The sequence below is a fragment of the Salmo salar genome, chromosome 09, assembly GCF_965601325.2.
Source record: "Salmo salar chromosome 09, fSalSal1, whole genome shotgun sequence".
Classification (NCBI taxonomy): Eukaryota; Metazoa; Chordata; class Actinopteri; order Salmoniformes; family Salmonidae; genus Salmo; species Salmo salar.
Window position 1 is genome coordinate 2,238,176 of NC_138299.1, and position 12,018 is coordinate 2,250,193.

The window sequence follows — 12,018 nt, forward strand, 5'->3', positions numbered from 1 at the left end:
GAGTGGAAGACAGCCTTTAATACAGCCAGTGGACATTGAGTACCAGGTCATGCCATTTGGACATGCTGAACCGTTTCGTGTTCGTTTACCTGGACTACATCCTGTTTTGTTTCCCGGTCTGCCCAAGAACACATTCTTCATGTCAGACAAGTCCTTCAGCATCTGCTGGAGAACCAATTGTTTGTGAAGGCCAAGAAATGTTAGTTTCATCGCTCAACAATCTCCTTTCTGGGATATGTCATCGCTGATGGAAATGTCCAAATGGATCAGGAAAAAGTGAAAGCGGTGGTGGAGTTGCCTCGGCCAACGTCCAGGGTGCAGTTGCAACGTTTCCTGGGGTTTGCTAATTTCTACCGCCGTTTCATTTGGGGCTACAGCACTCTGGCAGCCCCCCTCTCGGCACTCACCTCTCCCAAAGTACCGTTCACATGGTCTCCAACAAAGCCTTCGTGGACCTGAAACATTGGTTCACCACATCACCCATCCGGATCCATCCGGTCAATTTGTGGTAGAGGTTGATGCTTCTGATGTTGGAGCGGGGGCCATTCTGTCCCAGCGATCTGCACAGGACCAGAAGCTCCATCCTTGTGCCTTCCTGTCTCATCGTCTCAGTCCGGCTGAGAGGAACTATTTAGTTGGCAACAGCGAACTCCTGGATGTCAAGTTGTCACTGGAGGAGTGTAGGGATTGGCTGGAAGGAGCAGAACAGCCCTTTGTGGTCTGGACCAACCATAAAAATGTGGAATATCTCCGTACAGCCAAGCGCCTTAACTCCAGGCAGGCCCGGTGGGCTTTATTGTTGACCAGATTCAACTTCACCATTTCCTACTGCCCACGGTCCACAAATGTGAAGCCGGATGCCCTCTCCCACATATACAGTTCCTCTGCCAAACCCTCGGTCTCCGAAACCATTCTCTCTACCTCATGTCTTGCTGCTTGGATTGAGGTATTGAAAACTTGGTTCGCAAGGCCCAACGTTCCCAGCCTGGACCTGAAGGGGGCCCGGCTAACCGGTTATTTGTTCCTAACTCAGTCTGGTCCTGGAATGGGCTCATTCCTCAAAGCTGACCTGTCATCCAGGTTCCCGTCGTAGCCTAGCCTTCATCCGACAACGTTTCTGGTGACCCACAATGGTTCCTGACGTCTCTGCCTACGTCACCGCATGCACAGTGTGTGCTCAGAACAAGACTCCACGGCAAGCTCCTTCTGGCCTCCTTCAGCAACTACCTGTCCCTGGTCCCATATCTCTCTGGACTTTGTCTCTGGGCTCCCTCCATCTGATGGCAACACTGTCATGCTGACCAGACCGGACACATCGCGTGCGCGAGCGTCGCAAAATAAATGTAGAAATTCATGTTATTCAATTATTGCACCCACACTGCCCGCGCGCGCCAACGAGCGTCTGCGATGCCAAGCGCTAAAATAGAACTCCTTTCTATTTCTGACGCAGATCGCGCTGAAAGTCCTGCCTCTTCCATCTCCTCATTGGTTTATAGAAGCAGGTGCCATCTAGTCATTGGTTATACCCACGTGGGTGGTTGAAAGACGAACTGTTTTGCTGGTTGTTGTGGTAATACTATGAAAGTTTAGATGCCAAACACCGTATAAGTTCAAAGATGAAAAAGTCTGGAAGGAGGAAAGATGACTAGAAACGATTCGGTTGACAGTTTTATGTGTGGATTAATTGACGGATTAGAGGACCTTGTGCATTTCAGGTAAAATAACAACTCAATGTTTATATCCCAGGACAAATTAGTTAGCAACAGCAAGCTAGCTAAAAAGGACAAATTAGCTAGCAAGTGCAAGCTAACTAGCTAAATTGCCATACATGTTTAATGCTTTTCGACCTGCCTCCAAATTAATATCATTTGGTTCAGAGTTTGTTTTGACATTTTAACCTGTTATGGCTAGGGGGCAGTATTTTCACGGCTGGATAAAAAACGTACCCGATTTAATCTGGTTACTACTCCTGCCCAGTAACTAGAATATGCATATAATTATTGGCTTTGGATAGAAAACGCTCCAAAGTTTCTAAAACTGTTTGAATGTTGTCTGAGTATAACAGAACTCAAATGGCAGGTCAAAACCTGAGGGATTCCTTTACAGGAAGTGGCCTGTCTGACCATTTCTTGAACTTCTTTGCCATCTCTATCTTTTACAAAGGATCTCTGCTCTAACGTGACACTTCCTACGTCTTCCATGGGCGCTCAGAGCCCGGGAAAAAACAGAATGTCGTCATCCCAGCCCCAGGCTGAAACACATTATCGCCTTTCTCAAGTGGCCGATCAAGGGACTGTGGGCTTAGGCGCGTGCCCTGGCCGCCCCCGTCTTTGTGATTTTTTTTCCCTCTGTTTGCCGAAAAGGAGATTCCCGGTCGGAATATTATCGCTTTTTTTACGAGATGAATTGCATAAAAATTGATTTTAAACAGCGGTTGACATGCTTCGAAGTACGGTAATGGAATATTTAGACATTTTTTTGTCACGAATTGCGCCATGCGCACGACCCTACTTTACCATTCGGATAGTGTCTGGGACGCACAAACAAAACGCCGCTATTCGGATATAACGATGGATTATTTTGGACCAAACCAACATTTGTTATTGAAGTAGCAGTCCTGGGAGTGCATTCTGACGAAGACAACAAAAGGTAATCAAACTTTTTTAATAGTAAATCTGATATTGGTGAGTGCTAAACTTGCTGGGTGTCTAAATAGCTATCCCGTGATGGCTGGGCTATGTACTTAGAATATTGCAAAATGTGCTTTCACCAAAAAGCTATTTTAAAATCGGACATATCGAGTGCATAGAGGAGTTCTGTATCTATAATTGTTATGCTTTTTGTGAACGTTTATCGTGAGTAATTTAGTAAATTGTTAGCAAATTCCCCGGAAGTTTGCGGGGGGTATGCTAGTTCTGAACGTCACATGCTAATGTAAAAAGCTGTTTTTTGATATAAATATGAACTTGATTGAACAAAACATGCATGTATTGTATAACATAATGTCCTAGGTGTGTCATCTGATGAAGATCATCAAAGGTTAGTGCTGCATTTAGCTGTCTTCTGGGTTTTTGTGACATTATATGCTAGCTTGAAAAATGGGTGTCTGATTATTTCTGGCTTGGTACTCTGCTGACATAATCTAATGTTTTGCTTTCGCTGTAAAGCCTTTTTGAAATCGGACAGTGTGGTTAGATAAAGGAGAGTCTTGTCTTTAAAATGCTGTGAAATAGTCATATGTTTGAAAAATTGAAGTTTTTGTATTTTTGAGGAATTTGTCATTCGCGCCACGCCTATCATTGGATATTGGAGCAGGTGTTCCGCTAGCGGAACGTCTAGATTTAACCTGCGTGTCGTGATCGCGTTTGGTGTAGGGGGACAAAATACATTTCTGCACGATGGCGCACGCGCACAGCCGGTTTGGGTTCCGTGTGACGGTAGTGGATCGATTCTCCAAGGCCGCCCATTTCATCCCTCTCCACAAACTAAATTCTGCCAAGGAGACAGCCCAGCTTATGGTGCAGCACGTCTTCCTGATCCATGGACTCCCGGTGGACATGGTCTCCGACTGGGGTCCTCAGTTCTCGTCTCAGTTCTGGAAGGCGTTCTGCACCCTTATTGGGTCGTCGGCCAGCCTGTCCTCCGGATTCCGTCCCCAATCCAACGGCCAGCCAACCAGGACCTAGAAACCACCCTGAGATGCCTGGTCTCAACCAACCCCAATACCTGGAGCTGACAACTGGTCTGGGTGGAGTATGCACAGAACACCCTTCCCTGTTTGGCCACAGGACTCTCTCCTTTTGAGTGTTCTTTGGGGTATCAACCTCTACTCTTCCCAGAACAAGAGCAGGATGTTAGTGTACCCTCGGCCCAGATGTTTGTCCACTGCTGTCAACGTACCTGGAGAAGAGCCAGGGCAGTAATTCTCAAGACTAACTCCAGGTATCGTCGACAAGTGGACTTTCGTCGGACCCCAGCTCCCCGCTACTGCATTGCGCAGAGGGTATGGCTTTCCACTAGGGACCTGCCCCTTCGGGTGGAGTCCCACAAACTGTCCCCCCGTTTCATTGGTCCTTTTCCCATCTCTAGAGTGCTTAGTTCCACTGCTGTCTGTCTTGTGTTACCCCGTACCCTCCGTATTCACCCTACCTTCCATGTGTCTAGGATTAATCCCGTGCCTCAGTCCTTTGTCTTCTATTTCTAGGCCCATCCCTCCCCCTCCGGGTCATCGATAGCCAGCCAGCATATACGGTGAGATGCCTCCATGGGGCAGGGGTTTCCACTACCTGGTTGACGGGGAGGGTTATGGCCCGGAGGAGAGGTGCTGGGTCCCTGCTAAAGACATCCTGGCCCTCATCGCCAATTTTTCACCCCGGTCAACCAGGTATCCACCCCTAAGGGGGGGGGGGGGGGTGTACTGTCTCACCCTGATCTGTTTCACCTGTTCTTGTTGTCTCCACCCCCTCCAGGTGTCGCTTGTTTTCCCCAGTGTATTTATCCCTGTGTTTCCTGTCTCTCTGTGCCAGTTTGTCTTGTATGTCCAAGTCAACCAGCATGTTTTTCCTGTGATCGTGCCTTTTCTCTTCTCTTTTTGCTAGTCCTCCCGGTTTTGACCCTTGCCTGTTTCTGGACTCTGTACCTGCCTGCCTTGACCTCGAGCCTGCCTGCCACTCTGTACCTCCTGGACTCTGAACTGGCTTTGACCTTTTGCCTGTCCATGACCATTCTCTTGTCTACCCCTTTCTGGATCAATAAACATCTAAGACTCCAACCATCTGCTTCCTGTGTCTGTCACGACTTCCACCGAAGTCAGTTCCTGTCCTTGTTTGGGCGGCGGTCGGCGTCACTGGTCTTTTTGCCATCGTCGATCCACTTTTCATTTTCCATTTGTCTTGTTTTCCTAAACACCTGGTTCTCATTTCCCTCATTAAGTGTTGTGTATTTAACCCTCTGTTCCCCCCATGTCTTTGTGCAGAATTGTTTAAGTGCTTGTGCACTTGTTTACTGGTGCGTGTCGGGTTTTGTACCCATATTGGTTATTACTTAATGCCATTGGTTTTGATATTAAACTGCTCCGGCTATTACCTAGTTCTGCTCTCCTGCGTCTGACTTCACTGCCACCAGTTACGTACCCCTTTACAGTGTCTGCATCTGAGTCTCGCCTTGTGCCCAGATAAACATGTCAAGTGTTCGTCCCATGTTTCATGAGCTGAAACAAAAGATCCCAGAAATGTTCCATACGCACAAAAAGCTTCTTTCTCTCAAATTGTGTGCACAAATTGGCATGAGTATGCGGAATTGTGTGCAGATCCTTGCAACATTGGGCCGAGCATTATTATGCTGAAACATGAGGTGATGGCAGTGTCTGAATGGCACGACAATGGGGCTCAGGATCTTGTCACGGTATCTGCCATTGATAAAATGCAAATGTGTTCGTTGCCCATACCATAACCCCACCGCAACCATGGGGCACTCTGTTCACAACGTTCACATCAGCAAACCGCTCGCCCACACGACGCCATCTGCCATCTGCCGGATACAGTTGAAACCGGGATTCATCTGTGACGAGTACTCTTCTCCAGCATGTCAGTGGCCATCGAAGGTGAGCATTTGCCCACTGAAGTCGGTTACAACGCCGAACTGCAGTCAAGTCAAGACCCTGGTGAGGACGACGAGCACACATATGAGCTTCCCTGAGACGTTTTATGACATTTTGTGCAGAAATTCTTCGGCTTTGCAAACCCACAGTTTCATCAGCTGTCCAGGTGGCTGGTCTCAGATGATCCCGCAGGTGAAGAAGCCACATGTGGAGGTCCTGGGCTGGCATGGTTACACCTGGTCTGCGGTTGTGAGGCCGGTTGGACCAACTCCCAAATTCTCTAAAATGACGCTGCAGGCGGCTTATGGTAGAGAAATTAACATAAAATTCTCTGGCAACAGCTTTGGTGGACATTCCTGCAGTCAGCATGCCAGTTGCACGCCCCCTCAACTTGAGACATCTATGGCATTGTGTAACACAACTGCACATTTTAGAGTGGCCTTTTATTGTCCCCAGCACAAGGTGCACCTGTGTTATGATCATGCTGTTTAATCAGCTTCTTGATATGCCGCACCTGTCAGGGTGGATGGATTATCTTGGCAAAGGAGAAATGCTCACTAACAGGGATATAAACAAATTTGTGCCCAAAATTTGACAGAAATAGGTTTTTTGTGCATGTGGAAACTTTTTGGATTTTATTTTCACTATTTATTAATCATCTATTGAACTGCATCCATCTATTCAGCCAACAATGCCTTACTCTACGTAATGGAATTTTGAGTCAAATAGAACCTATTTTTTAAACATCTTACAAAGTTGCTTTTGCAGCATAAACTAGGAATTTTATATTTTTGACTGATATTATGAGTGTCTGTTTGTTTCATATCTGCAAAGTAGTTCAAACTGTCAGTTCCACTGTTTATGCTTTGTATTCTACAACAGAAATGACAGCATAGAACATTAACGGTGATCTCTTATCTCCGAAGAGGAGGAGAAAGGGGGTTAGATAAATTGGCAGAGGAGTGCAGCATGACAGTGCCACAAGAGCCCAAACTGCCTCTGTGAATATCTCTCCATTCAAGAGAGAAAATGACTTTTATCCTTCAGTGTAGTCTGGCTTCAACTAAGCAAACAGAGAAAACAAATCACCAGAAGAGTCAGAAAGGGAGCCCAATGCAACTAAAGGGAATCAATGGCCAACCTTAAAATTGATCAGCAGTGATGAGTTATCTTACCCACAGAACTGAAATACTCGCTCAACAATAAAAAGCTGTCCTTCATTCTTTTAATGTGGTAAAGGATATTTAGTGTGAAATGTATGCAACGGTTATAAATGAGGCCCCAGGTCTCTGGCAAGGTTACTCATCACAAGAGTGTGGTCACTGAACCACCTCTGTTAGAAGATAGAGTAGGATCAGTGCTGTTGGTTTAGTCAACATTACTCCAACATGGAGAGGCCAACAAAACAGGAATTTTTGGAAACCAAAAAACTTGAAATCTCAGAGAGCACATTTGGGTACAGGTCAGGATTCCTTGACTGTGGGCAGGCATGGGCTGACCCGACCTGGCCCAACCTTTTGTTTGTCTGTTTTTGTTGGTTTGTAACGTGAGCAGGACTTAAACCCTAATCCCTTTGCATGTGCTTCAATTAATGGCTTTACAGAAAACAAAGAGGAGAGGGAACCGTGTCACACTGTTTGTGTGCCAACTACCAGTCTCTTGGTGACATTGGTGATGTAGCGGGTAGTGCCAGCCCTGCAGGCCCTAGAGGAGAGGGGAAGTGATAAGGATGTCTGGTTAAATCTGAAGGGTAAAACAGTGAATTCTCTGGATTGACCACCTTGTTTTGATTCATAATCTATTGATCAGTCATAACACTAAGTGAATACAACCAGATCATCCACTGTCCACTGTCAGTATTAAGTCAGACACCTAGCGATAGGGACAGCAACAAAAAAATACATTAAAGGCACTCATAAGGTGTGGTGGATATATTCAATACTGTAGATCCTCTGCTAAAGATGCAACTCCCTGATAATTGGACTACTAGGCTACTAATGGGGATAATTTCCCTTAGTAGCCGATCTCCTCGGGACAAAAGCATGCTTTTCCAGTTTGCTGAGTCGCTGACCCAGTCTCCCCTGCCATTAGTCTGGTTGGCTGATCACTAACACATGAAGCGTTCAAGAACAAATGACATCACTTTTACAGGCAGAGCTACAGCTGGCCAACACACCACTGGGTGATTTCAGAGCTTCCAGACTACACACTCACACAATTAAGTTGTATGTTGGAACAATGAGGTCCTCTCGCTTGATATGACAGTCTTAGTCATTCTAGTGAGAGAACATTTGAAAATCCCTGGCAAGAGTCACAACAGATTGGCGTGTTTCGTCTTCTGGCTTGTAAGAGCTAACCGGACTTTCTGAAGTAATAACAAACAGTGTAAGGCAGTGATTTGAGGCACTCACTGGCCTTTCGCTTGCACAGAAAAATCATTAACCGCTACATAATTACAAAATGTCAACCATGTCAGACTAGTAGGTAGGTGCCAATTGGGGGACTTCAGAACATTCAAAACCTAGAGACTTTAGTCAATATTTTTATGTTTGACAACACAGTGGGAAAAGGGATTTTGTCTTGGCCCTTGCACCAATTTGACCCAATACTCCTGTATGTGTGTGAATTCTTTAATTAACACCCTTGAGGTTGACAGCAATTAAACAATATGACATGTTGCAGTAGCCTCTTTTCTTTCTTTAAATTACAGTATCATTCGTAACACTCTAAAAGGTCAACTCATCCTTGGAGAATGAAGCTTTATTTATTTTGATCCAACCTGACATTCAGCCTACATCTGTTTTTCAGGTAATCCAACATGCCCGAGAGAATATCCGTGACATCATTGACATTATCAGCATGTCTGCACACCACACAGCACACTTCACTATTAGTTCATGTTCAGGACATGACTTTGTAAATGTCATAGATTTTCTCATTTCCCAACCATGGAAATTAAGTTTTATACTGCCAACCTTCTATAACTCACTAATCGGCCACATCGTTAGACAATTTGAGTATTCTCTTTGTTTTGCTCCAGGGTACAGATCTAAGATCAGCTTCCTTATCCAAATTCCAGCATCTCACCCTACTTCCTTTGGCTCAGCAGAGCTATAAATAAGTGTCAGACAGTGTTTCCTGTATCCGAGCAGACATCAGGCTTTGTTGATAATAGATTGATTAGTTGTGACAAAGTCATGTGTCACGCTGCACCTTCACTCACTCCACTAATAACCTGCAACCCCAACTCCACTTCCACCCTTCGGCATTTAAAACCCTTTTCTGCAGTCAAATGTCCAAATTGCCCTCTAGTGGCATCATAGGTGGAATGTTATTAATATTTTTCATAATTTATAAACATTACATTTTTTACACAGAAAATCTGATGTTTCTATTTCAAACGGTTTTGTTATATTTCAGTCTTCTGTGATGTATATAAAATGTAATATTGTGATGCAACTCAAAATTGAATACATTTCAACTCTATATCTGACATGGTAGAAGTGTCTTCTTTTATTTAAGCCTATAACCATGTGTGTGAGGTGTGTACTTTTGTTTCAAAGTAGATTTGTTTAAGACTACCAAGAAACACTCTGTGTGACCCTGATTTAGCCCACTGCAGTAAAAGGTTAAATCACACTTGAACTGATCACTAGATACTGATGACAATTAGCACACCAGGGAGAAGACTGTGTGGCTCAGTCAGAAGAGCATGGTGCTTTCAACACCAAGGGTTGTGGGTTTGATTCCCTCTGGGGCCACCCATATGTACAATGTAAGTTGCTTTGGATAAAAGCATTTGCTAAATGGCATATTATTATTAGGCACAATGCTTCATAAGAACACAACAGCCACAGAGACCTTCAACGGAGATTCTTGGCAGAAACATTTCCTCAGGAGGTTTTGAAAGACAAATCTCTGCATCTCTGCATGGTTCAACTCTACATTTAATATTGTAACCTGCTATGTCTAAATTAGGGTCATGTAGCTTATAGCCTATGATCCCATCTGTGTCTGTCACATAAGATTGCATCTTTTCAGCACAAAGGATAAACTTTCACTTTCATCAAGTCCAGCTTGAGCTCCAAAATAGCCTCATGCCTACATGCAACAGCCCTGCGGGCAGGGACTACTTCTTTGGTGTTTAGTTTAACCAGGCAGTGGTGACATGTCATGTCAAGCACACATAATGATAACCAGGGATGAGGTTGAGTTTACCGTTACAAAACTGCAGCAGCGAAGATGTGTCATAGAGGCTGCTGTAGCTGGAAAACCCGTCCTCCATTCTGGACTTCCACCGCGCTCCTCCACTCACTCCTCTCTTGTTCCCTCTCGCCTCCCTCAAATCCCTGTTACTTTCGCTTGCTTGCCACCACCGAGGATCTTCCTCCATTCAACATCGAGTTTTCTCGTGTCAGGCTGCCAGTGTCAGTTACCATGGCAACCCATTCACTCTGATAATATCATGTGAACTCAGACTCTCTTCTCTTCTTTGAATGGTCCCGAGGAGTAAACTCAAAAAACCTGGAGTATTTGAAAACACAGGCTTTCTTGCTCTGCTTCTCCTTTTCGCTTCCTATTTCCCCTACTCACTCTTCTCTCCTTCCCTCAGTCTCTTCAGTGGCAGCTGTGTGGTTTTAAACCGTGTGCTCATCTCCAGAAGAAAAACAGCTTTGAAAGGCTGGAGCTGTAAGTGGAGGGCTGGCAGCAGTGTGTGTGTGTGTGTGTGTGTGTGTGTGTGTGTGTGTGTGTGTGTGTGTGTGTGTGTGTGTGTGAGAGAGAGAGAGAGAGAGAAAAATAGAGCGAGAGCGCGTGTATGCGTGTGAGTGTTTGGATAATACCTTGGACAGCCTTCCCCGGCCCCAGACTTTCACTAACTGTGGACAAGTGCAGAGGGGGTTGGGCCTCTTTCAAAAGACAGATCATCCCCTTTGCCTAGGAGAGAGAGAGAGAGAGAGAGAGAGAGGAGAGAGAGAGAGAGAGAGAGAGGCTCTGATCACCAGGAAGGGGATAGAACGGTCACAAGGAAGAAAAAAGATTGCAGCTGGTAGAAGGAATAAAATGAAATGAATGGGATTATATATTGATATAGTCACCATATTCTTGTTCAGCTCTTCTGGCATGATGCCAGAAATCTTTTTGTGACAATAATAATCCCAAAGAGCCACAGATATGAGAGAAACAGAAATGAATAAATATATATAGAATAAAGCTCTTTCTCAGTCTCAAAGAGAGGAGAGGAATCCAAGAGAAGAGAGGAATCAATCCATTCAGGAGAAAAATAATAGAGAGAGGGAACACAGAGAAGAGATTAGAGGGATGCTGAGGCTAGCAAAGAAAATGGGTTTCTATTGCAGAACAGTGAGCCATCTGTCACGACTTCCGCCGAAGTCGGTCCCTCTTCTTGTTCGTTCGGCGGTCGACGTCACCGGCCTTCTAGCCATCGCCGATCCACTTTTCATTTTCCATTTGTTTTGTCATTGTTTTACACACCTGGTTTCAATTCCCCAATTACATGTTAATTATTTAACCCTCTGTTTTCCCCATGGTTTTTGTGAGTGATTGTTTTATTGTAAGTTCGGTCCGGTGTTTGTGGGCTTGGTATTACTTCATGTATTTGGACATTTTGAGTAAAGTTCATTGTGTTACTCATCTCTGCTATCCTGCGCCTGACTCCTCTGCACCAGCTACACCCAGAACCTTACACCATCATCCTATATAACTACAGCTGTACATACCTTTTTCCTACTTATATATTGTCCATACTGTCTATACAAACCACATTTATATCAGGACTCTGACATTGCTCGTTCTGATATTGCTCAATCTGATATGTCTTAATCTCTTGTTTCTTCTTTTTTTTCTTGGGATTATTTGTGTATTATTATTGTACTGTTAGATATTTACTGCACTGCTAGAGCTAGACACAAAAGCAATTCCCTGCACCTGCCTTAACATCTGTGTACACAGCAAATACACTTTGATTTGATTTGACCCAGTCTACCAGTCAACATTTCAACGATTTGATATATGATGTAGAACAAACATGCCTCTCTAACAAGCAGAACATTGAATAATGTCAACCCTATTCAAGACATTTTTATCTGCAACATTTGGCCCTGGAGTCAGACTGGGGCAGAGAGGGATTTGGACCACGAAGTCACAAAACAATGCGACATCACATCTTCCTGCTCTATCATCCCAAGAAGCTAAACAAGAAGGCGGTTGAACACAATCAGTGTTGAAGCGAAACATTATTATTCTCAGCCTTATCTGTCTTAGCAGACAGTGTAATCATCAAAGAAGACGAAGAGGGGGAGAGGGAGGGAGGGAAAAACTTCCTCTTCATTTTGACTGGGGGTTTTCAGCAGCCATCAAATACGTGATAGAAGAGGATGAGAAGGAGAGAAATGGAAGGA

The 12,018-nt window shown here is 44.7% G+C and overlaps 1 protein-coding gene across 4 annotated transcripts in view; it reads right to left on the reverse strand.

The window, feature by feature from the left end:
* The window catches only part of LOC106610626 (echinoderm microtubule-associated protein-like 1), a 111,283-nt gene that overhangs the window by 84,630 nt on the left and 14,635 nt on the right, over positions 1-12,018 (reverse strand). For 3 of the 4 annotated variants that reach the window (XM_082955597.1, XM_014210046.3, XM_014210047.3), the window contains exon 1: positions 9,818-10,474. The exons of the other annotated variant lie outside the window; for it this stretch is intronic. In XM_082955597.1, the coding sequence (XP_082811723.1) occupies positions 9,818-9,992 (175 nt within the window). In that variant the 5' untranslated portion in view covers positions 9,993-10,474. Of the gene's footprint in view, positions 1-9,817; positions 10,475-12,018 lie in introns of those variants that run through there. 4 annotated transcript variants of the gene reach the window in all.